Source organism: Amblyraja radiata, chromosome 18 (assembly GCF_010909765.2).
Source record: "Amblyraja radiata isolate CabotCenter1 chromosome 18, sAmbRad1.1.pri, whole genome shotgun sequence".
In the NCBI taxonomy this organism is placed as follows: Eukaryota; Metazoa; Chordata; class Chondrichthyes; order Rajiformes; family Rajidae; genus Amblyraja; species Amblyraja radiata.
In genome coordinates this window covers 25,502,459-25,527,046 of record NC_045973.1, presented here as the reverse complement: position 1 = coordinate 25,527,046, position 24,588 = coordinate 25,502,459, and the positions used below count along the sequence as shown (strand labels likewise).

At 57.0% G+C, this 24,588-nt stretch overlaps 5 protein-coding genes and 1 long non-coding RNA gene across 10 annotated transcripts; 1 reads left to right on the top strand and 5 right to left on the bottom strand.

Moving 5' to 3' along the window:
* Positions 1–1,668: 1,668 nt before the first annotated feature.
* On the bottom strand, positions 1,669–24,534 carry hyal2 (hyaluronidase 2). Of its 5 annotated transcripts, XM_033036918.1 has the most exons (5): positions 24,512–24,534; positions 6,339–6,497; positions 3,795–4,761; positions 2,857–2,946; positions 1,669–2,165 (listed from the first exon to the last, which is right to left on the bottom strand). In XM_033036918.1, exons 3-5 carry the CDS (start codon positions 4,719–4,721, stop codon positions 1,782–1,784), a joined length of 1,401 nt encoding a protein of 466 aa, XP_032892809.1. In that variant the 5' UTR covers positions 4,722–4,761; positions 6,339–6,497; positions 24,512–24,534; the 3' UTR covers positions 1,669–1,781. The 5 variants fall into 5 exon arrangements, with proteins under 5 accessions (XP_032892809.1, XP_032892807.1, XP_032892808.1 ...); XM_033036916.1 differs by lacking the exon at positions 24,512–24,534 and having other exon boundaries at positions 6,339–6,535; XM_033036917.1 differs by lacking the exons at positions 6,339–6,497; positions 24,512–24,534 and adding an exon at positions 5,392–5,576.
* Positions 6,038–7,323, top strand: LOC116983243. The gene is made up of 2 exons (XR_004414656.1): positions 6,038–6,158; positions 6,962–7,323. It is a non-coding gene; the product is annotated as an uncharacterized LOC116983243 (long non-coding RNA).
* LOC116983573 (hyaluronidase-4-like) lies at positions 8,968–11,601 on the bottom strand. The gene is made up of 3 exons (XM_033037358.1): positions 10,521–11,601; positions 9,657–9,746; positions 8,968–9,363 (listed from the first exon to the last, which is right to left on the bottom strand). Exons 1-3 carry the CDS (start codon positions 11,472–11,474, stop codon positions 8,968–8,970), a joined length of 1,440 nt encoding a protein of 479 aa, XP_032893249.1. The 5' UTR covers positions 11,475–11,601.
* Positions 16,584–17,641, bottom strand: LOC116983241 (hyaluronidase-4-like). Its single transcript, XM_033036919.1, has 2 exons — positions 17,330–17,641; positions 16,584–17,099 (listed from the first exon to the last, which is right to left on the bottom strand). The coding sequence occupies exons 1-2, from the start codon at positions 17,381–17,383 to the stop codon at positions 16,707–16,709; spliced, it is 447 nt and encodes a 148-aa protein (XP_032892810.1). The 5' UTR covers positions 17,384–17,641; the 3' UTR covers positions 16,584–16,706.
* On the bottom strand, positions 17,770–18,823 carry LOC116983572 (hyaluronidase-2-like). The gene has a single exon (XM_033037357.1). It carries the CDS (start codon positions 18,821–18,823, stop codon positions 17,813–17,815), a length of 1,011 nt encoding a protein of 336 aa, XP_032893248.1. The 3' UTR covers positions 17,770–17,812.
* LOC116983571 (hyaluronidase-2-like) lies at positions 23,129–24,002 on the bottom strand. Its single transcript, XM_033037356.1, is given in 2 exon segments — positions 23,129–23,909; positions 23,989–24,002. Coding segments are annotated over 2 exon segments (795 nt in total).
* Positions 24,535–24,588: the final 54 nt, after the last annotated feature.

The following is a 24,588-nucleotide window of genomic DNA, read 5'->3' as shown; positions in this document are numbered from 1 at the left end:
CTGTGTGATGAACTGGATTCATTACATTATAAAACCTGCCCCCAACAAATGCTGTCGGACCGGCTGAGTGAGTTCTCTTCACGTTCTGTTTCTGGTTAAAAGCCACTGGCGAATGATTGAAACTATCGGGTTATGAGACAGCTTAGGAAAAAAAGTGGCGTTTGTAAATATTATCTTCATTAATAAAACTTTATTATGAATACATTGTCCTCATTAACAAATGATTTTCTCAGATTCTGCCACTCACTTCCTCTGGGTCTCTCACAGGGACCAGCGCGGGATGTGGAGGAAACTCGCGCAGAAACATTCCTTCCTTCGAGTTAACAATGACATCCGCTACAGCTCCAGGTCCAATTGGGATTCTTAAATCAAAAACTGCGTAAATAATATTTATTGTAACGTCAGACTCCAGCTCTGAATCGCTGAACGTTGACTCGCTGGCGTGTGGATGGATCCGCTGGCGAGGTGACGACCTCGCGTTCAGAGTGTTTGATTTAAATCGATGCTCTTGTCATTTAAGATCTTTGGTCAAAACTCCCGGGCGCCGAAGCGACGTCGAGGGCGGCAGTTCCTCAGACCTTCTCGGAGAGCAGGTTCCAGAATTGAAGAAGTGGAAACAAACAAGTGCAGATGCTGGTTAATGCACAAAGGGACACAAAATGCTGGAGAAACTCCGCGGGTCGGGCAGGTGACGTTTCGGGCCAGGATCCGAGACTGAAGGAGGGTCCCAACCGTAAACGTCGCCTATCCATGTTCTCCAAAGATGCTGCCTGACCGGCTGAGTTACTCCAGCACTTTTTGTCACGAATTTAAGAAGTCGCTCGTAAAGCTCAGATGCAGTGAGATGAGATTGGATGGAAATGAGCGAGGGGTTTGCAGTCTGGGGAAGGGTCCCGACCCCAAACGCCTCCTGTCCATTCCCTCCACAGACGCTGCCTGACCCGCTGAGTTACTCCGCTCGCTGCTTCCTATGGTTTACGTCTGATTCAGAGCGAGACAGTCAGAATGGTACAGACTGAAATGAGCCATTCGGGCCATCTCACCCCTGCTGACCCCGCTGCCTATCTGCTCTAGTCCTATTTATTCCACCATGTCCGTCTCCCTCTCTCCTATCTATGTGCCCAAATACATTTACAATACTGTTATTGTACCCGGCTGTACACCTTCCTCTGGCGGACATTGACACCAGTGGCCGTGTTGAACGCTGTTCATTGTCAGACCGGGAGCCGCACCCCGCTCCCCACCGACTCCGAGCCGCGACCGTCCCCAGCAATGGCCGTCTTTTCGCCGCCAGGCCTTTACTGACTGACAATAATTGACAATCCACCGGGCCAGCTCCTGGGAGAGCGGGCGTGCCCCGGGGAACGCGGACTCTCGTAACACCGGGCAGCAATGCTCCTAGACCACAGATCCACAGCCGGGCGCTGATACTTCACGGTAATCTTTGGCTGCAAATATATTTAAATACTGTCCTTGACACGAGGTTCGATCGGATCGGGGGGGGGGGGGGCGGAGGGGACAGAGAGGGGGCAGAGGGGAGTGAAAGGAGAGCAGTGGGCAGGAGGGGAGTGGGGAGGGGTGTCAGAGGGAGATGGCGAGAGGGGAGGGAAAAGGGCCAGGGGGGAGAGAAGGGGGCCGGAGGGAGGTGAGGGTAGGGAAAGGGTGAGAGGGTAGTGGCGAGGGCGGGAGGGGAATGGAGGGGGTGGGGCAGGGGAGAGGACGGGGGAGAGGGTGCTAGGGGAGTGGGTGGGGGAGAGGGGGGAGGGCCGGCGTCCTCGCTTCTACATTGCGAGCGAGAGCAGGAGGGCGATGATGGGGGCTAGGGCGGAGGGCAGGATGAGAGAGCCGCCGCTCGTCCCCACGTCGCAGCGCTGGCCCCTCCAGCCATGGAAACAGCGGCACTGGAAGTCCAGCTGTAGCGCGGCCTTGTCGCTCTGCGAGAGGACGCCGGTCACCCGCAGCCCGCCTCCCGGGCCCGGCGCCGCCTCGATGCGGAAGCTGTAGGAGCTCAGGTGTAGGTAGGTGTCGGCCTCGCTGTTCCTCCGCTCGCAGCGCCCGTTGCCGGCGCACAGGAAGCGGCTGCACTGCCGGGTCGCCGAGGTGACGTTCAGCAGGTAACGGCCCAAGTCCCCGGACAGGTAATCGCTCATCATCCGGCAGCGCTCCTGCGGCACAGAGGTCAGAGTTGACCATGGAAGCCCGACCCCTGACCCCGATCTGACCCCTGACCCCGATCTGTCCCCTGACCCCGATCTGTCCCCTGACCCCAACTCGACCCCCTCCATCAAACTGACCTCAATAACAACCTGGCTCCCGACACTGAACCGACCCCCGACCCTAACATCTAACCCCAACCCGACCCCTGACCCCAAATCTACCCTGACCACTAGCCCCAACCGACCTCTACCCCCACACCAACCTCAATCAACCAACCTCTGACCCCAAACAAACCCTCGACCACCAACCCGACCATGATCCCAAATCCACCTTGACCTCTGACTGCCCCCCCTCCCCCTCCCCCCCACCATCATCACCCGACCCAGCCCGGACTCTCCAACCCCGACCTAACAGTGACCCACATCATCACCCCTGAGCCATCCCGACACGAACACCATCTCTTTCCCCAAACCATCCGCCATTCTGGGAAGGGGAGGTGGATATGGAGACGGCGGATGGGAGGCGGAAAGGGGTTTGGGAGAGGTCATGGGTGGGGGAGGGAGGGGTTAGGTCATGGGTGGGTGAGGGGTGCAGTGGATGTGGCGGAAGGGATGTGAGAGGGGGGGGGGGGTTGGGGTAGGATGGGGGAGATGTGCAGGGGAGAAGTGGAAGGAGGGGTTTGGGGGTGTTGACTCTCACCGCACTGTTGCTGTAATCTGTGTCGCCCCAGAAGATGATGCCGGCGGCTCCCAGCGCGGCCGTTTCCCCCACCGTGGTGACCAGGTCTTGCTGCTCACAGAAAGAAGGAAGGAGTGGGTCAGAGAACGCTCCCCTCTACAAACCCTCCCACTTACACTATCCCCTCCCCACCCTCTCCCAGCCTCATCCCCTCCCCCACACTTTCGTTTACCCCCCACATTCCGCACCACCCCTTCGCCCTGCGTTGGGTGCCCCGAGTGATGACTGCCCGGGTGATGGGTGATGGGTGCCCGGGTGATGGGTGCCCGGGTGATGGGTGCCCGGGTGATGGGTGCCCCGCGTGATGGGTGTCCGGGTGATGGGTGCCCGGGTGATGGGTGACCGGGTGATGGGTGCCCCGGGTGATGGGTGCCCGGGTGATGGGTGCCCCAGGTGATGGGTGCCCGGGTGATGGGTGCCCGGGTGATGGGTGCCCGGGTGATGGGTGCCCCGCGTGATGGGTGTCCGGGTGATGGGTGCCCGGGTGATGGGTGCCCGGGTGATGGGTGCCCAGGTGATGGGTGCCCCGGGTGATGGGTGCCCGGGTGATGGGTGCCCAGATGATGGGTGCCCGGGTGATGGGTGCCCCGGGAGATGGGTGCCCGGGTGATGGGTGCCCGGATGATGGGTGCCCAGGTGATGGGAGCTGGGAATTGGGTGCCCGGGTGATGGGTGCCCCGTGTGATGGGTGACCAGGTGTGGATGTCAGGTGATGGGTGCCCGGGTGATGGGTGCCCGGGCGATGGGTGCCCGGATGATGGGTGCCCAGGTGATGGGAGCTGGGAGTTGGGTGCCCGGGTGATGGGTGCCCCGTGTGATGGGTGACCAGGTGTGGATGTCGGGTGATGGGTGCCCCGGGTGATGGGTGCCGGGAGTTGGGTGCCCCAGGCCCGGCTCACCTGTGTCAGTAGCTCGGTGGTGTAGCTGTAGCTGGGACGCGAGTACACGAAGACGGGGAGCGCGCCCTCGCGGCCGTGTTCGCGCGCCACCCGCAGCGCCTCCCGCAACCGGGACCGCACGAAGCTGCGGGCGGCAGGCGTACCACGCAGGGAGCGAGCCAGGTAGATGGAGGGGTAGAGAGCGGTGCTACCGGCCCACAGCCACGCCAGCAGGTCGTTCCGCGACACCTCCACGTCGGGGCAGTGGCCGGTATAGTTGCCGGCGCCGCCTGCGTAGCCGTGGTTGTAGCAGTCCGGGAAGAGGTAGAAGCCCCAGAGGCTGCGGGGCCGCGTATTGCGCGCTCTCTGCAGGGTGCTGATCATGAACTTCCGCGCCGCCTGCTCGAACTCAAACTGCGCCTGGCGAGCTCGCTGTGCGGCGTCCCAGTCCGAGTGGTGCTCCTGCACCAGCGCCAGCGAGCGGTCCCGGTACACCTGCTTCCCCTGCCAGTTACGGATCCATAGCGGCCGCCATTCCTCCCAGTCAATCACTGCTAGCCCTGCGCGCTCCCGCGACCGCATGTAGCGCTGCACGTCGCGCTCGAGTTGCGCCAGATGCAGGCGGAGACTGGCGTTCTGCGGGACCCCGCCGTGCACCGGGCCGCCGTCCGCGTAGTGCGGGTACCGGCCCAGCCGATCCTTGTAGAAGATGGTCAGTTGCTGGTCGTAGAAACCCTCATTGGGCGACGCCACCATGTCGAAGAGGCTGAGGTCGAGCGGCACCGAGTAGCGGTCGCAGTCGTGGGTCGGCGCGTTCCACACGGTGATGAACGGCTGCCCGGCGAAAGCCGTCGTCTGCCGCAGCTCCCGGGCGCTGCCGGCCGCAACGGCCCACAGGGCCACGACGCAGGTGGCTGTCCGGGCAAGGCGAGCAGCCCGCTGACCCATGGCGATCACAGCCGCCTCTCCGCCTGATCCGCTCCGCGTCCTGCAACACAACAACGGCAGCCCGGTCACTGAAGGCTCGGAGCTCAGCCCTGCTCTTCCCGCCTGGGCCCCGCAACTCACCGTCTCCCTCCTCCCTCCCGCGCTCCCCAACCCCTCTCCCGCACCCGGCTCCCTTCTCCTACTCCCACCTCCACACACCCTCTCCACCCCTCCTTCGCACCCAGTTCATTTGCCCTATCCACGCAACGGCTCCCGCATTGCCCCTACTCCTCCTCTCCATCCCCAGTTCCTCTCCCTTCTCCCGCCCCTCTTCTTCCCTCCATTTCCCACCCCCTTCTCCACCTGTCGCTCTCTCCCCGCGCCCACCCTGCCTCCCACCTCCGTCTCCCAAACCTCATCCCCACCTTCCCCCCCCCCCCCCCCCCCCCAGACTCTCGACCACCCGTCTCTCGCCTCCTCTCCCATCGCCCCTCCTTGAGTCCCTGAGTCTCTCTCCCCCTTCTCCACCCAATCTCACTCCCTCTCCCACAAACTTTCCTCCCGGCTCTGCGCTCGATTCCTACCCCAGGGTTCGGGATGAGGGGGGCTTTCAGGCTTTCAGGCCGCGGGGACTCTCCGTTCCAGCCCCTCGGACACTGTTCCGGGATTTCTCGGCACACGGAGCGGGTACCCGGTGAAGTGAGCGGGCAGCAAACGTCCGGCGTTTAAAGACAATCTGTGAAACTTTTGACAAAAATACCCTCCGCGAGGCACCAAATCCCAACAGGAAAGCGCAGTGTCTGCGGAAGTGGAGCAAGACACAGCGGCACGGAAGCGCTTATCGCCAGCCAGCGAATGGCAGCGGGCGGATGGGCGGCTGCGGCTCAGCACTCAAGGGTGACCGGGGATGTGATAAGGAAATGGAGGTCAGGGCGGTGGTGAGGGACGGGGGGGGGGGGCTCCGCGGGGATGAGAGTGCTCTCCCGGGTGGATGGAGAGTGAGGGGGAGAGGGCGAAAATTCTGAACCTGACTTCAGTCTGAAGAAGTCAGCTGACAATGTCAGCTATCCATGTTCTCCAGAGATGCTGCCTGACCCGCTGAGTTACTCCAGCACTGTGTGTGTGTGCGTCTGTCTGTCTGCCTCTCTCTCTCTCTCTCTCTCTCTTTTTCTCTTTCTCTCTCTTTCTCTCTCTCTCTCTCTCTCTCTCTGGCCTCTCTCTGTCCTCTCTCTCTCTTTCTCTCTCTTTCTCTCTTTCTCTCTCTCTCTCTCTCTCTTTCTCGCTCCTTCCCATTCCCTCCCTCCCACCACCCCGCTTTCTCCCAGCTTTCTTCCCACCCCCGCCGCACCAACAATCAGTGTACAAGGTCGCGGCCCGAAACGTCAGCTATCCATTTTCTCCAGAGAAGCTGCCTGACCCACTGAGTTACTCCAGCACTCCGTGTCTGCCTCGAGTCTGGTAATCCAGGGAGCTGAGACTGAGTCCCTTACTCTCCCCCTCCTGTCGCCCCCCCCCCCCCCTCCCCCCCCTCCTGTCCTGTCACCGGCAGCCGCTGCTCGATCCGCCGGCATTCAGCCGATCTCAGGCCGCGGCCGACAGATATCCTCCCCCGGAGCTCCCCCACCCCCGCCGACTCACCCCCACGGCCAGCCGCACACAAAAGGGCCGAGTGGCCAGCACAAGATCCCGTGGGCGGAGGAAGTCACGTGGACCCGCCCCGGGCTCGGCCGGACACCAGGCCGCAGCCCCGACCTCGATTTCTCTGCACTCACCCTGGGCTGCGGCGGCGGCGGCGGCGGCCTGTCTCCGCTCACCCGCGACCCGCGCCCGTCTCTCGCTTCGAGGCCGGGTGCTGCGGAGCCGGGGAGAGGGGGAGGAGGGAGGAGCGCCGCCGGTCACGTTAAACCCCGCCTCCGGCACCGACCGTGAGCCGCTCCCTCAGCACCGACCCTCCCACTGTGCGGCGCTCCCTCACTGTACTGACTCGAGGACGGGGGGTTGAGGAGTGAGGGGGAGGGGATAGCGGGTGGAGGGTGGGGGGGGGGGGGGGGGAGTGTTTAGGAGAAGAGGGTAGGGAATGGCGAGGGATTAGGGATATTCGGGGAGGGTGAGTATCCGCACTTCACTGTGACCACAGCATTGTCTAGTCCTCTGTCTATCTCTCTCTCACTATCTATCTATCTGTCTCTCACTATCTATCTCCACCGTCTCTCTCTCACTACCTCTCTCTCTGTCTCTCTCTCTCACTCTCTCTGCACCAGCTCCACCCCAAGATGCAACTGTTTGGCCAGAACTTGGACCCGGAGGAATTTTTAAATTTGACGACTCGATGGCGCTCGCCTGCCTCCGCCTGAGCACAAAGGACAGGAAGGAAAGGCCAGTGTCCCCACCCCGGCGAAGAGGAAGCGTGGGCCGGCAGCAGCTGATGGTGACGGGACGGCTGCTGGTCAGCGCAAGCTCCGGAGAACCGGCGTTGCAGTCGGGACCGTTGAAATCTCGTCTGTACCGCCAACGGAACAATGCCATTCTTGCTTCCCTGGTTTAACAAGCGAGTGAACACAACACACCGATACAGATATAATAATCAGTAATGCCAGAAATTAATAAATAATCCGTGGTGCAACCAGTTGTACAGGGTCTTGGTGAGACCACACCTGGAGTATTGCGTACAGTTTTGGTCTCCTAAGCTGAGGAAAGACATTCTTGCCATAGAGGGAGTACAGAGAAGGTTCACCAGACTGATTCCTGGGATGGCAGGACTTTCATATGAAGAAAGACTGGATAGACTCGGCTTGTACTCGCTAGAATTCAGAAGATTGAGGGGGGATCTTATAGAGACGTACAAAATTCTTAAGGGTTTAGACAGGCTAGATGCAGGAAGATTATTCCCGATGTTGGGGAAGTCCAGAACAAGTCAAGTCAAGTTTATTCGTCACATACACATACGAGATGTGCAGTGAAATGAAAAGTGGCAATGCTCGCGAACTTTGTGCAAAAAGACAAACAAACAAACAACCAAACAAACTACAAACAGAATGGAACAGAATCACATATTCTTTTACATATTAAATATTGTGGGCGGAAGGAAAAACGTTCAGTAAAGTTCGTCCCTGGTGAGATAGGAGTTTACAGTCCGAATGGCCTCTGGGAAGAAACTCCTTCTCAACCTCTCCGTTCTCACAGCATGGCAACGGAGGCGTTTGCCTGACCGTGGCAGCTGCAACAGTCCGTTGCAGGGGTGGAACGGGGTCTCCCATGATTTTATTGGCTCTAGAGTTGCAACTTCCAATGTATAGTTCCTGTAGAGGGGGTAGCGCCTCCTGTAGATCCCTTCGATGGTGGGGAAGTCAGTACCAGTGATGGACCGGGCAGCGTCCACCACGCTCTATAGTATCCTTTATTCCTGGGCGTTCGAGTTACTGAGCCAGGCTGTGATGCAACCAGTCAGTGTGCTCCCTACCGTACACCTGTAGACGCTGGGTAGTTTGGGTGAAGTGTCGGCATCGTTGATGACGGTGTCCGGCCAAGACCTGCAGAGCTGCTGCAGGTCCACGCGGCAGCCGCACAGCGGGTCCATCTCAACCCACCCAAACATCCCCAGTGTCAGGAAGTCCCACCCTCCCACGTCTTGCAGCACCCTGAAACCCCCTCATCACCTCGGTCATCCCGGCTCTTCACTGGGCGCTTTGTGCCAATATCGTCGGAACGTACGGCACAGCAGCACCTTGTGAGACCCTCAATTCGTGTTGTCTCTATCCACAGCCCCGTAGCAGTCCCACACTAATCCCACTGCCTGCTCTCTCCCACAGCCCCGTAACAATCCCACACTAATCCCACTGCCCGCTCTCTCCCACAGCCCCGTAACATTAACCCACACTAATCCCACTGCCCGCTCTCTCCCACAGCCCTGCATTAATCCCACACTAATCCCACTGCCCGCTCTCTCCCACAGCCCCGTAACAATCCCACACTAATCCCACTGCCCGCTCTCTCCCACAGCCCTGCATTAACACCACACTAATCCACTTGCCCCGCAACACCTACATTTCAGGAGCCTCTGCGTGTTCTTGAGTGGTGAAAGCAGTGGAGTCACAGTGCGGGTGGGTGGGATTAGTGTTGACAAGTGTGGCAGGTGGAGATGGTGGGCCGAAAGGCCAGATCTGTGCTGTGAGTGAGCCTCTGTGCCACAAGACCAAACACGCGTGAACAACAGTCAGCAGGGTGAGTTTCAGGAAATTGTCTTTATTTTCGACAGGAACTACAGCCTTCATATGAGGAGAAGGCTCAGGAGCAGGACGAGGACAAGTGTGAGCGGGGAGGTCTCGGCTCGGCAGGACGCGGAGGGCTTTCTATAGCGGCTGCATCGGACGCCGTTCCAGCCCCGGTAACACTGACACTGGAAGTAGGATTTGAAATCCCTCTTGTCCAACAGACTGGCCCGGCCCTTGATGTAAACCTTGCCGCCGCCCGCCTTGCTGCGCTTCAGGATGCGGAACGACTTGCTGTTCAAATGCAGGAACACATCCTGCTCGGCGTTGCGGCGAAAGCAGCGGCCGTGGTTGGCGCACAGTGTCAAGCTGCAGGTCCGCACGGCCGCCGTCAGGTTCAGGATGTACGGCCCCAACACATTCTGCATTTGTTTCTGCACGGCCTGGCAGCTTGCCTGCCAACAGCGAGCGCACCAGGGCAGTTATCCGCCGCACCACCCGCGAAACCTCGGCATCCCACTCCCCCGCCGCCCTCCCTCCCACCCCCCCCCCGCCCCCCCCCCCCCCCCTCACCTCACACCCCTCCCGAGCCCAGGCCCACAGCCCCCCCACCCCCGGGTACCGACGTCGAGTTACGATGTACTGAGGGAGCGCCGCACTGTGGGAGGGGCAGTGAGGGAGCGCCGCACTGTGGGAGGGGCAGTGAGGGAGCGCCGCGCTGTGGGAGGGGTAGTGAGTGAGCGCTTACCTTGGTTCTGGAGAAGTCGATGGACCCCCACAGAATGGCTCCGCTCACCCCCATCGCTGCGCTCTCGCCCAGAGTGCGGACCAGATCAATCTGCAAACGAACTGCAAGTTGGAGCAGGTGGCGGCTGCGGGTCGGATCTCCCCGCCCCATCGGCCCCGCTTACCCCGGGGGGGGGGGGGGGGGGGGGGGTCAGCAGCGGCCGGAGCGGGACCTGACGCCATTCGGACCACCACGGTCCTGCTGTCTGAGATAGCCAGATGTGGACCCAGAGGCCAGTGGGGACTGTGATACAGATGTTGACCCACGCAGTTAGAGACACGAACTGCACGGAAACATGCCATTCGGCCCATCACGGCCATGCTGACCCGTTTGAATTCCAGGTCCCCGCAAGTGCCCTGCTGGTTTCCACACCGCGACGATTCAAGCGCTGCTCCACACGAGGCCGACTCGACGAGAGAGAGAAAGAGAGAGACGGAGAGATGGGGAGAGGGAGGGAGGGAGGGAGGGAGGGAGGGAGGGAGGGAGGGAGGGAGGGAGGGAGGGAGGGAGGGAGGGAGGGAGGGAGGGAGGGAGGGAGGGAGGGAGGGAGGGGGGAGGGGGGAGGGAGGGAGGGAGGGAGGGAGGGAGGGAGGGAGGGGGGGAGGGGGGGAGGGAGGGGGGGAGGGAGGGAGGGAGGGAGGGAGGGAGGGAGGGAGTGAGGGAGTGAGGGAGGGAGGGAGGGAGGGAGGGAGGACACATTACTCTACAACTGTGAGGGGGGGGGGTAATCAACGTTTCCGCTCAATGACCATCAGAGCGGACGGGGGGGACACGCGGCTATGAAGTTGCAAGGGAACGCTGGCCAGGTGCACGGCCTCTACTCACCTCCTTGAGGGGCGTGAGGGTTCTGCTTTTTATGTAGTGGGAGCGGCAGTAGATGTAAACGGGCGGAGCGAATTCCTCTTTGGTCAGCAAAGCCACACGTATGGCCTCCTTTATCCGGTATCTGGCATAGAGTTTGCCGCGCTCTGAATGGAGTGCCTCCTCCAAGTAGACGGACGGGAAGAGGGCAGAGCTCTGAGTCCACATCCACGTCAGCTCAGTGTTGCGCTTGATCTCGATATCTGGGCAGTGGCCGTCGTACGTGGTGAACTCATCCCCGTAGTTGCCGTTGTAGCAATCCGGGAAGAGTGCGAATCCCCAGTAGGCCTTCGGTCGCATCGACTGGCCCAGCCTCAGGGAAGAGCTCATGTAGATTCTAGCCGCCTGGTCAAACTCATTCTTAGCTTCAGCTTCGACCTGGCTTTGGTTCCATCGGGGGTTCCTCCCCCGGACAAGCTCCTGTGATTTTGCCTGGTAGACATCCCTGGAGCCCGTGTTCCTTGCGTACAGGGCGCGCCACTCCACCCACTCTATCACCGCCATCCCCGCGTAGTCCTTGGATAGGAAGTTGTGGATGTCTACCCTGGCCTGACGCAGGTGATCCTTCAGGCTCATGTTCTGGGGGAGCCCCCCTTTATCGGGATCCTCATCGTAATAAGAAGGATAAATCCCCAAACGCTCAGAATAAAATATCGTGATTTTCTCTCCAACAAACCTCTCATTTCTGTTGCTTACAATACCAAAGTCGTCCAAGTGCAGGTTGACGCCTTTGTGGGAGCTGCAGCGCGCCGTGGGCACGTTCCAGTAGACCTGGAAGGGCTGCCCTTCCACCAGCGGGGGCATGACCGGTTTGCGGAAAGTGCCCTGGCCCACGGAGGTGAGCGACAGCAAACAGAGGGTGGCATAGACGGGGTAGGATGCGGGCAGCCGCCCTGGGTCACACCACGTCCAGGCCATCGGTCACTGGACAAGCTGCGCCCTGGCCACCTTGTTAGTTATGTCACGTCCACCACAGCCAACAATGTTGATACGTGATATGGTCAAATAATACCAGGCATGAGTACAATCATGACATACCCGTGGACACCAGGTAGCGCAAAGAGAAAAATACCAGGGTGCAGAAAATAATGTTACACGTGCAAAGTGCAGAGAATAACGTGCAACAGTCGGAATGAGGAAGATTGGAAGATTCCAAATACATTGTTAGTTTATGTGAGCCCTATTCAAGTGTCTGATAACAGCGGGGAAGAGGCTGCTCCTGAATGTGGTTGTGCGTGTTTTCAAGCTTCTGCATCTTCTACCAAATGGGAGAAGAGGGAATGACCGGGGTGTGAGTGGTCCTTGATGATGTTGGCTGCTTTCCCGAGGCAGCGTGAAGTGTAGATGGAGTCGGTGGTGGGGAGTCTGGTCTGTGTGACGGACTGGGCTACATCCACAACTCTCTGCGCTTTCTTGTGGTCTTGGGCAGAGCTGTTCCCAAACCGAGCTGTGATGCATCCCGATACGATGCACCTGTTGACGTTGGGAAGGGACGTTGGAGACGTGCCGAACCTCCTTGGTCTCCTGAGGAAGTAGAGGCGTTGATGTGCTTTCGTGGCCGTCGCCTCAATGTAGTTGGTCCTGGACAGATTGTTGGTGATGTTTACACCTTGGAACTTGAAGCTCTCGACCATCTCCACTTCACCACCATTGATGCTGACTGGGACAAGATCCCCACCACCTTCCATGGTCAATAACTAGCTCCTTTCTCTCGCTGACATCGAGGGAGAGGTTGCTGTCCTGACACCATGTCACTAAGTTCTCCATCTCCTTCTTGAACTTCGTCTCATCTTTGTTCATGATCCGGTGAAGAAGGGTCTCGACCCGAAACGTCGCCAATTCCATCTCTCCATAGATGCTGCCTCACCCGCTGAGTTACTCCAGCATTTTGTGTCTACCCACCACAGTGGTGTCGGCTGCAAACTTGTAGATGGAGTTAGAGCTGAATTTGGCCGCGCCGTCGTGAGTGAACAGGGAGTATAGTAGGGGGGCTGAGAACTCACTCTAGCGAGGTACCTGTGTTGAATTATTGTGGAGCGGGTGCTGTCTCCTATCCTCACTGATTGTAGTATCCAGGTCAGGAACATCTTGTAGCAAAGCTGAACCCTGCGAGACTGAATCTGTGTGTGCGTGTGAGTGTGTGAGTGAGTGTGCGTGTGGGCGTGTATGAGTGTGCGTGTGAGTGTGTGTGTGTGTGTGTGTGTGTGTGTGTGTGTGTGTGTGTGTGTGTGTGTGGGGCGTGTGTGTGAATGTGGTGCCGGGATGGTGATGGGGCCAATGAATCGGCCTCCACTGCCTTCTGACGCTGTGAATTTGTGGAATTCGGCCGGACACTAGGCCGCAGCCCCGACCTCGATTTCCCTGCACTCACCCTGGGCTGCGGCGGTGGCGGCCTGTCTCCGCCGAGCCGCCAACTCCCGGCACCCGGCTCCGCTCACCCGCGACCCGCGCCCGTCTCTCGCTTCATCCGGAGAGGCGGCGGAGGCCGGGCGCTGCGGAGCCGGGGTGAGGGGGAGGATGTAACATTTTGGCCAGAACTTGGACCCGGAGGAATCTGTATCAATCCCACACTAATCCACTTGCCCCGCAACACCTACATTTCAGGAGCCCCGCTTACCCCGGGGGGGGGGGGGGGGGGGGGGGGGGTCAGCAGCGGCCGGAGCGGGACCTGACGCCATTCGGACCACCACGGTCCTGCTGTCTGAGATAGCCAGATGTGGACCCAGAGGCCAGTGGGGACTGTGATACAGATGTTGACCCACGCAGTTAGAGACACGAACTGCACGGAAACATGCCATTCGGCCCATCACGGCCATGCTGACCCGTTTGAATTCCAGGTCCCCGCAAGTGCCCTGCTGGTTTCCACACCGCGACGATTCAAGCGCTGCTCCACACGAGGCCGACTCGACGAGAGAGAGAAAGAGAGAGAGGGAGAGAGGGGGAGAGGGAGGGAAGGAGAGAGGGAGGGAGAGAAGGAGGGAGGGGGAGGGAGGTGGAGAGGGAGAGAGGGAGGGAGGGAGGTAACGAGGGAGGGAGGGAGGGGGGGAGGGGGGGAGGGAGGGGGGGGGGGAGGGAGGGAGGGAGGGAGGGAGGGGGAGAGGGAGGGAGGGAGGGAGGGAGGGAGGGAGGGAGGGAGGGAGGGAGGGAGGGAGGGAGGGAGGACGACATTACTCTACAACTGTGAGGGGGGGGGTAATCAACGTTTCCGCTCAATGACCATCAGAGCGGACGGGGGGGACACGCGGCTATGAAGTTGCAAGGGAACGCTGGCCAGGTGCACGGCCTCTACTCACCTCCTTGAGGGGCGTGAGGGTTCTGCTTTTTATGTAGTGGGAGCGGCAGTAGATGTAAACGGGCGGAGCGAATTCCTCTTTGGTCAGCAAAGCCACACGTATGGCCTCCTTTATCCGGTATCTGGCATAGAGTTTGCCGCGCTCTGAATGGAGTGCCTCCTCCAAGTAGACGGACGGGAAGAGGGCAGAGCTCTGAGTCCACATCCACGTCAGCTCAGTGTTGCGCTTGATCTCGATATCTGGGCAGTGGCCGTCGTACGTGGTGAACTCATCCCCGTAGTTGCCGTTGTAGCAATCCGGGAAGAGTGCGAATCCCCAGTAGGCCTTCGGTCGCATCGACTGGCCCAGCCTCAGGGAAGAGCTCATGTAGATTCTAGCCGCCTGGTCAAACTCATTCTTAGCTTCAGCTTCGACCTGGCTTTGGTTCCATCGGGGGTTCCTCCCCCGGACAAGCTCCTGTGATTTTGCCTGGTAGACATCCCTGGAGCCCGTGTTCCTTGCGTACAGGGCGCGCCACTCCACCCACTCTATCACCGCCATCCCCGCGTAGTCCTTGGATAGGAAGTTGTGGATGTCTACCCTGGCCTGACGCAGGTGATCCTTCAGGCTCATGTTCTGGGGGAGCCCCCCTTTATCGGGATCCTCATCGTAATAAGAAGGATAAATCCCCAAACGCTCAGAATAAAATATCGTGATTTTCTCTCCAACAAACCTCTCATTTCTGTTGCTTACAATACCAAAGTCGTCCAAGTGCAGGTTGACGCCTTTGTGGGAGCTGCAGCGCGCCGTGGGCACGTTCCAGTAGACCTGGAAGGGCTGCCCTTCCACCAGCGGGGGCATGACCGGTTTGCGGAAAGTGCCCTGGCCCACGGAGGTGAGCGACAGCAAACAGAGGGTGGCATAGACGGGGTAGGATGCGGGCAGCCGCCCTGGGTCACACCACGTCCAGGCCATCGGTCACTGGACAAGCTGCGCCCTGGCCACCTTGTTAGTTATGTCACGTCCACCACAGCCAACAATGTTGATACGTGATATGGTCAAATAATACCAGGCATGAGTACAATCATGACATACCCGTGGACACCAGGTAGCGCAAAGAGAAAAATACCAGGGTGCAGAAAATAATGTTACACGTGCAAAGTGCAGAGAATAACGTGCAACAGTCGGAATGAGGAAGATTGGAAGATTCCAAATACATTGTTAGTTTATGTGAGCCCTATTCAAGTGTGTGATAACAGCGGGGAAGAGGCTGCTCCTGAATGTGGTTGTGCGTGTTTTCAAGCTTCTGCATCTTCTACCAAATGGGAGAAGAGGGAATGACCGGGGTGTGAGTGGTCCTTGATGATGTTGGCTGCTTTCCCGAGGCAGCGTGAAGTGTAGATGGAGTCGGTGGTGGGGAGTCTGGTCTGTGTGACGGACTGGGCTACATCCACAACTCTCTGCGCTTTCTTGTGGTCTTGGGCAGAGCTGTTCCCAAACCGAGCTGTGATGCATCCCGATACGATGCACCTGTTGACGTTGGGAAGGGACGTTGGAGACGTGCCGAACCTCCTTGGTCTCCTGAGGAAGTAGAGGCGTTGATGTGCTTTCGTGGCCGTAGCCTCAATGTAGTTGGTCCTGGACAGATTGTTGGTGATGTTTACACCTTGGAACTTGAAGCTCTCGGCCATCTCCACTTCACCACCATTGATGCTGACTGGGACAAGATCCCCACCACCTTCCATAGTCAATAACTAGCTCCTTTCTCTCGCTGACATCGAGGGAGAGGTTGCTGTCCTGACACCATGTCACTAAGTTCTCCATCTCCTTCTTGAACTTCGTCTCATCTTTGTTCATGATCCGGTGAAGAAGGGTCTCGACCCGAAACGTCGCCAATTCCATCTCTCCATAGATGCTGCCTCACCCGCTGAGTTACTCCAGCATTTTGTGTCTACCCACCACAGTGGTGTCGGCTGCAAACTTGTAGATGGAGTTAGAGCTGAATTTGGCCGCGCCGTCGTGAGTGAACAGGGAGTATAGTAGGGGGGCTGAGAACTCACTCTAGCGAGGTACCTGTGTTGAATTATTGTGGAGCGGGTGCTGTCTCCTATCCTCACTGATTGTAGTATCCAGGTCAGGAACATCTTGTAGCAAAGCTGAACCCTGCGAGACTGAATCTGTGTGTGCGTGTGAGTGTGTGAGTGAGTGTGCGTGTGGGCGTTTATGAGTGTGCGTGTGAGTGTGTGTGTGTGTGTGTGTGTGTGTGTGTGTGTGTGTGTGTGTGTGTGTGTGTGGGACGTGTGTGTGAATGTGGTGCCGGGATGGTGATGGGGCCAATGAATCGGCCTCCACTGCCTTCTGACGCTGTGAATTTGTGGAATTCGGCCGGACACTAGGCCGCAGCCCCGACCTCGATTTCCCTGCACTCACCCTGGGCTGCGGCGGTGGCGGCCTGTCTCCGCCGAGCCGCCAACTCCCGGCACCCGGCTCCGCTCACCCGCGACCCGCGCCCGTCTCTCGCTTCATCCGGAGAGGCGGCGGAGGCCGGGCGCTGCGGAGCCGGGGTGAGGGGGAGGATGTAACATTTTGGCCAGAACTTGGACCCGGAGGAATCTGTATCAATCCCACACTAATCCACTTGCCCCGCAACACCTACATTTCAGGAGCCTCTGCGCGTTCTTGAGTGGTGAAGGCAGAGGAGTCACAGTGCGGGTGGGTGGGATTAGTGTTGACAAGTGTGGTAGGTGGAGACGGTGGGCCGATGGGCCAGATCTGTGTTGTGAGTGAGCCTCTGTGCCACAAGACCAAACACACAGAAGTGAAGTGAGCAGGGTGAGTTTCAGGATATTGTTTTTATTTTGGACAGGAACTACATCTATCATATGAGGAGAAGGCTCAGGAGCAGGACGAGGACAAGTGTGAGCGGGGAGGTCTTGGCTCCGCAGGAGTCGATGGGCTTTTTGTAGCGGGTGCATCGGGTGCCGTTCCAGCCCCGGTAACACTGACACTGGAAGTGGGCTTTGTAATTCCTCTTGTCCGACAGACTGGGCCGGCCCTTGATGTGAACCTTGTCGGTGCGCCGTTTGCGCTTCACGATGCGGAACGACTTGCTGTTCAAGTGCAGGAAAACATCCTCGTCGGCGTTGCGGCGGTAGCAGCGGCCGTGGTTGGAGCACAGCGTCCGGCTGCAGAACCGCACACTCGCGGTCAGGTTCAGGATGTACGGCCCCAACACATTATGCACCTGGTCCTTCACGGCCTGGCAGTTTTCCTGGCAACACCAAGCGCACCAGGACAGTTACCCGCCGCATCACCCGCGAAACCTCGTCATCCGTCTCCCCCCCCCCCCCCCCCCCCCCCAACCCCACACCCCTCCCGAGCCCAGGCCCACAGCCCCCCTTGTCCCGACGGCGAGTTACGCTGTATTGAGGGAGCGTCGCAATGTGGGAGGGGCAGTGAGGGAGCACCGCGCTGTGGGAGGGGTAGTGAGGGAGCGCTTACCGTGGTTCTGGAGAAGTCGATGGACCCCCACAGAATGGCTCCGCTCATCCCCATCGCTGCGCTCTCGCCCAGAGTGCGGACCAGATCAATCTGCAAACGAACTGCAAGTTGGAGCAGGTGGCGGCTGCGGGTCGAATCTCCACGCCCCAAAGGCCCCGCTTACCCCGGGGTGGGGTCAGCAGCGGCCGGAGCGGGACCTGACGCCATTCGGACCATCATGGCCATGCTGACCCGTATGAATCCCTTGTCCCCGCACCGGTTTTCCACACCGCGACGATTCAAGCGCTGCTCCACACAAAGACAACTGGAGAGAAAGAGGGAGAGGGAGGGAGGGAGGGGAGGATGGAGAGGGGTGAAGAGGGAGAGGGGGAGGGAGAGAAAGATGCCCGGGTGGATGTAGGTGGTGCAACTGTTGGGAGGGTGGGGGAGACACAGTCAACGTTTCCGCTCAGTGACCGTCAGAGCGGGCGGGGGGACCAGCGGCTATGGAGTTGCAAGGGAATGATGACCAGGTGCACGGCCTCTACTCACCTCATTGAGGGGCTTGAGGGTTTTGCTGTCGATGAAGTGGGAGCGGCAGTAGAGGAAGATGGGCGGAGTATATTGCTCTTTGGTCAGCAAAGCCACACGCACGGCTTCCCGTATCCGGTATCTGGCGTAGAGTTTGCCGCGCTGACCGCGCTCCGACTTGATCTTCTCCTCCAGGTAGACGGACGGGAAGAGGGCAGAGCTCTGAGTCCACATCCACGTCAGCTCATTGTTACGCTTGATCTCGATGTCTGGGCATTGGCCGTCGTACGTGGGGAACTCATCCCTGTAGTGGTAGTTGTAGCAATCCGGGAAGAGGTAAAATCCCCAGTAGGCCTTCGGTCGCATCGACTGGCCCAGCCTCAGGGAAGACCTCATATAGATTCTAGCCGCCTTGTCAAACTCCTTCTTAGCTTCAGCTTCGATATGGGTTTGGTTCCAATCAGGGTTCCTCCCCCGGACAAGCTCCTGTGATTTTGTCTGGTAGACTCTCTTGGAGCCCCAGTTCCTTGCGTACAGGGGGCGCCAATCCTCCCAGTCTATCACCGCCAACCCCTGGTAGTCCTGGGCTAAAAAGTTGTCGATGTCTACCCTGGCCTGAAGCAAGTGGTCCTCCAGGCTCATGTTCTGGGGGAGCCCCCCATTTTCGGGATCCCCACTATGATAAGTTGGATAAATTCCCAACCGCCCAGAATAAAATATCGTGATTTTCTCTCCAATAAACATCTCATTTCTATTGGTTACAATACCAAAGTCGTCCAAGTGCAGGTCGACGCCTCTGTGGGTGCTGCAGCGCGACGTGGGCACGTTCCAGTAGACCTGGAAGGGCTGCCCTTTCACTAGCGGGGGGATGGCCGGTTTGCGGAATAGGCACTGGCCCACGGAGGTGAGCGACAACAAACAGAGGGCGGCATAGACGGGGTAGGGTGCGGGCAGCCGCCCTCGGTCACACCACGTCCAGGCCATCGGTCACTGGACAAGCTGCGCACTGGCCACCTTGTTTGTTATGTCACGTTCACCACAGCCAACAATGTTGATACGTGATATGGTCAAATAATACCAGGCATGAGTACAATCATGACATACCCGTGGACACCAGGTAGTGCAAAGAGAAAAATACCAGAGTGCAGAAAATAATGTTACACGTGCAAAGTGCAGAGAATAACGTGCAAGAGTCGGAATGAGGAAGATTGTAAGATTCCAAATACATTGTTAGTTTATGTGAGCCCTATTCAAGTGTGTGATAACAGCGGGGAAGAGGCTGCTCCTGAATGTGGTTGTGCGTGTTTTCAAGCTTCTGCATCTTCTACCAAATGGGAGAAGAGGGAATGACCGGGGTGTGAGTGGATCTTGATGATGTTGGCTGCTTTCCCGAGGCAGCGTGAAGTGTAGATGGAGTCGGTGGCGGGGAGTCTGGTCTGTGTGACGGACTGGGCTACATTCATAACTCTCTGCGCTTTCTTGTGGTCTTGGGCAGAGCTGTTCCCAAACCGAGCTGTGATGCATCCCGATACGATGCACCTGTTGACGTTGGAAAGGGTCGTTGGAGACGTGCCGAACCTCCTTGATCTCCTGAGGAAGTAGAGGCGTTGATGTGCTTTCATGGCCGTAGCCTCAATGTGGTTGGTCCTGGACAGATTGATGGTGATGTTTACACCTGGGAACTTGAAGCTCTCGACCATCTCCACTTCACCACCATTGATGCTGACTGGGACAAGTTCCCCACAACCTTCCATGGTCAATAACTAGCTCCTTTCTCTCGCTGACATCGAGGGAGAGGTTGATGTCCTGATACCATGTCACTAAATTCTCCATCTCCTTCTTGAACTTCGTCTCATCTTTGTTCATGATCAGGTGAAGAAGGGTCTCGACCCGAAACGTCGCCAATTCCTTCTCTCCATAGATGCTGCCTCACCCGCTGAGTTACTCCAGCATTTTGTGTCTACCCACCACAGTGGTGTCGGCTGCAAACTTGTAGATGGAGTTGGAGCTGAATTTGGCCGCAATGTCGTGAGTGAACAGGGAGTATAGTAGGGGGGCTGAGAACCCACTCTAGCCAGGTACCTGTGTTGAATTATTGTGGAGCGGGTGCTGTCTCCTATCCTCACTGATTGTAGTATCCAGGTCAGGAACATCTTGTAGCAAAGCTGAACCCTGCGAGACTGAATCTGTGTGTGCGTGTGAGTGTGTGAGTGAGTGTGCGTGTGGGCGTTTATGAGTGTGCGTGTGAGTGTGTGTGTGTGTGTGTGTGTGTGTGTGTGTGTGTGTGTGTGTGTGTGTGTGTGTGTGTGTGTGTGTGTGTGTGTGTGTGTGGGACATGTGTGTGTGAATGTGGTGCCGGGATGGTGATGGGGGTAGATAGTGGTGTTTAACGGGCTTTTATATGCAGGGATATGCAGTGCCCTGTGTGTGTGGGGTGCAGGGTGTGGGGCCCGGTCCCGAGTGGGTGGGGAGCCTGGTGCGGGAGGTGTAGTGGGAGCGGCATTAGAGGAAGATGGGCGGAGTATATTGCTCTTTGGCCAGCAAAGGCTGGTGACTAAAATTAGAGCACATGGTAATGGGGGTTGGGTGTTGACATGGATAGAAAATTGGTTGGCAGACAGGAAGCAAAGAGTAGGAGTGAACGAGTCCTTTTCAGAATGGCAGACAGTGGCGAGTGGAGTGCCGCAAGGCTCGGTGTTGGGGCCGCAACTGTTGACCATATATATTAATGATTTGGAAGAGGGAATTAGGAGCAACACTAGCAAGTTTGCGGATGACACAAAGCTGGGTGGCAGTGTGAACTGTGAAGAGGATGTTAGATAAATGTGAGGTTATCCACTTTGGTGGCAAAAACAAGGGGGCAGATTATTATCTCAATGGGGTTAGGGTTAGGTAAGGGGAGGTACAGCGAGACCCGGGCGTCCTTGTACACCAATCACTGAAAGTTGGCGTGCAGGTACGGCAGGCAGTGAAGAAAGCTAATGGAATGTTGGCCTTCATAACAAGAGGATTTCAGTATAGGGGTAGAGAGGTTCTTCTGCAGTTGTATAGGGCTCTGGTAAGACCACATCTGGAGTATTGTGTACAGTTTTGGTCTCCTAATTTGAGGAAGGACATCCTTGTGATTAGGCAGTGCAGCGTAGGTTCACGAGATTGATCCCTGGGATGGCGGAACTGTCATAGAAACATAGAAATTAAGTGCAGGAGTAGGCCATTCGGCCCTTCGAGCCTGCACTGCCATTCAATATGATCATGGCTGATCATCCAACTCAGTATCCCGTACCTGCCTTCTCTCCATACCCTCTGATCCCCTTAGCCACAAGGGCCACATCTAACTCCCTCTTAAATATAGCCAATGAACTGGCCTCGACTACCCTCTGTGGCAGAGTTCCAGAGATTCACCACTCTGTGTGTGAAAAAAGTTCTTCTCATCTCGGTTTTAAAGGATTTCCCCCTTATCCTTAAGCTGTGACCCCTTGTCCTGGACTTCCCCAACATCGGGAGCAATCTTCCTGCATCTAGCCTGTCCAACCCCTTAAGAATGTTGTAAGTTTCTATAAGATCCCCTCTCAATCTCCTAAATTCTAGAGAGTATAAACCAAGTCTATCCAGTCTATCTTCATGACAGTCCTGACATCCCAGGAATCAGTCTGGTGAACCTTCTCTGCACTCCCTCTATGGCAATAATGTCCTTCCTCAGATTTGGAGACCAAAACTGTACGCAATACTCCAGGTGTGGTCTCACCAAGACCCTGTACAACTGCAGTAGAACCTCCCTGCTCCTATACTCAAATCCTTTTGCTATGAAAGCTAACATACCATTCGCTTTCTTCACTGCCTGCTGCACCTGCATGCCTACTTTCAATGACTGGTGTACCATGACACCCAGGTCTCGCTGCATCTCCCCTTTTCCTAGTCGGCCACCATTTAGATAATAGTCTGCTTTCCTGTTTTTGCCACCAAAATGGATAACCTCACATTTATCCACATTATACTGCATCTGCCAAACATTTGCCCACTCACCCAGCCTATCCAAGTCACCTTGCAGTCTCCTAGCATCCTCCTCACAGCTAACACTGCCCCCCAGCTTAGTGTCATCCGCAAACTTGGAGATATTGCCTTCAATTCCCTCATCCAGATCATTAATATATATTGTAAATAGCTGGGGTCCCAGCACTGAGCCTTGCGGTACCCCATATGAGGAAAGATTGAAAAGACTAGGCTTGTATTCACTGGAATTTAGAAGGATGAAGGGATATCTTATAGAAACATATAAAATTACAAAAGGACTGGAGTCAAGTCAAGTCAAGTCAAATTTATTTGTCACATACACATACGAGATGTGCAGTGAAATGAAAAGTGGCAATGCTCGCAGACTTTGTGCAAAAAGACAAACAAACAAACAACGAAACAAATTACAAACAGAATGTAACAGAATCACATATTCTTTTTCATATTAAATATTGTGGGCGGCAGGAAAAAGGGAAAACAACAGCAATTTAAAAAAACCCAGCAGAATGGTACAGTAAAGTTAGTCCCTGGTGAGATAGGAGTTTACAGTCCGAATGGCCTCTGGGAAGAAACTCCTTCTCAACCTCTCCGTTCTCACAGCATGGCAACGGAGGCGTTTGCGTGACCGTAGCAGCTGGGACAGTCCGTTGCAGGGGTGGAAGGGGTCTCCCATGATTTTATTGGCTCTGGAGTTGCACCTCCTGATGTATAGTTCCTGCAGGGGGGCGAGTGAAGTTACCATAGTGCATTCGGCCGAACGCACTAGTCTCTGCAGAGCCTTCTTGTCCTGGGCAGAGCAGTTCCCAAACCAAATTGTAATATTTCCGGACAAGATGCTTTCCACAGCCGCTGAATAGAAGCACCGGAGGATCCTAGGAGACACTCTGAATTTTCTCAATTGCCTGAGGTGGTAAAGGCGCTGCCTTGTCTTACTCACGAGTGCTGCGGACAAGTTAGATGCAGGAAAAAAATTCCCAATGTTGGGCGAGTCCAGAACCAGGAGCCACTGTCTAAGAATAAAGGGGAGCCCATTTAAGACTGAGGTAATCAAAAAATATTCACCCAGAGAGTTATGAATTTGTGGAATTCCCTGCCACAGAGGGCAGTGGAGGCCAAATCACTGGATGGTTTTAAGAGAGAGTCAGATAGAGCTCTAGGGGCTGTTGGAATCAAGGGATATGGGGCAGGCACATGTTATTGATTGGGGACGATCAGCCGTGATCACAATGAATGGCGGTGCTGGCTCGAAGGGCTGAATGGCCTCATCCTGCACATATTTTATATGTTTCTATGTTTCAAAGTCACGCGCACGGCCTCCCGTATCCGGTATCTGGCATAGGATTTGCCGCGCTCCGACTTGATCTTCTCCTCCAGGTAGACGGACGGGAAGAGGGCAGAGCTCCGAGTCCACATCCACGTCAGCTCATTGTTACGATTGATCTCGATGTCTGGGCATTGGCCGTCGTACGTGGGGAACTCATCCCTGTAGTGGTAGTTGTAGCAATCCGGGAAGAGTGCGAATCCCCAGTAGGCCTTCGGTCGCATCGACTGGCCCAGCCTCAGGGAAGACCTCATGTAGATTCTAGCGGCCTGGTCAAACTCCTTCTTAGCTTCAGCTTCGATATGGGTTTGGTTCCATTGGGGGTTCCTCCCCCGGACAAGCTCCTGTGATTTTGTCTGGTAGACTTTCTTGGAGCCCCAGTTCCTTGCGTACAGGGGGCGCTAATCCTCCCAGTCTATCACCGCCAACCCCTGGTAGTCCTTGGCTAAAAAGTTGTCGATGTCTACCCTGGCCTGACGCAGGTGGTCCTTCAGGCTCATGTTCTGGGGGAGCCCCCCATTTTCGGGATCCCCACTATGAAAAGTTGGATAAATTCCCAACCGCGCAGAATAAAATATCGTGATTTTCTTTCCAATAAACATCTCATTTCTATTGGTTACAATACCAAAGTCGTCCAAGTGCAGGTCGACGCCTCTGTGGGAGCTGCAGCGCGACGTGGGCACGTTCCAGTAAACCTGGAAGGACTGCCCTTTCACCAGCCGGTTTGCGGGATAGGCCCTGGCCCACGGAGGTCAGCGACAGCAAACAGAGGGCGGCATAGACAGGGTAGGGTGCGGGCAGCCGCCGTCGGTCACACCACGTCCAGGCCATCGGTCACTGGACAAGCTGTGCCCTGGCCACCTTGTTAGTTATGTCACGTCCACCACAGCCAACAATGTTGATACGTGATATGATCAAATAATACCAGGCATGAGTACAATCATGACATACCCGTGGACGCCAGGTCGTTGTACGTGTGTGTGTGATGAATGTGGTTGTACGTGTTTTCAAGCTTCTGTATCTTCCACCAAAAGGGAGAAAAGAGAATGCCCGGGATATGAGTGATCCTTACATAAATACATAGACAATAGATGCTGCAGGAGTTGGCATTCGCCCCTTCGAGCCAGCACCAGTGTGATAATGGCTGATCATCCACAATCAGTACCACGTTCCTGCCTTCTCCCCGTGCCCCTTGATTCCGCTAGCCCTGAGGGCTATATCTAACTCTCGTTTGAATGGATCCAATGAATCGGCCTCCACTGCCTTCTGACGCTGTGACACTAGGCCGCAGCCCCGACCTCGATTTCTCTGCACTCACCCTGCGCTGCGGCGGCGGCGCCCTGTCTCCGCCGAGCCGCCAACTCCTGGCACCTGGCTCCGCTCACCCGCGACCCGCGCTCGTCTCTCGCTTCATCCG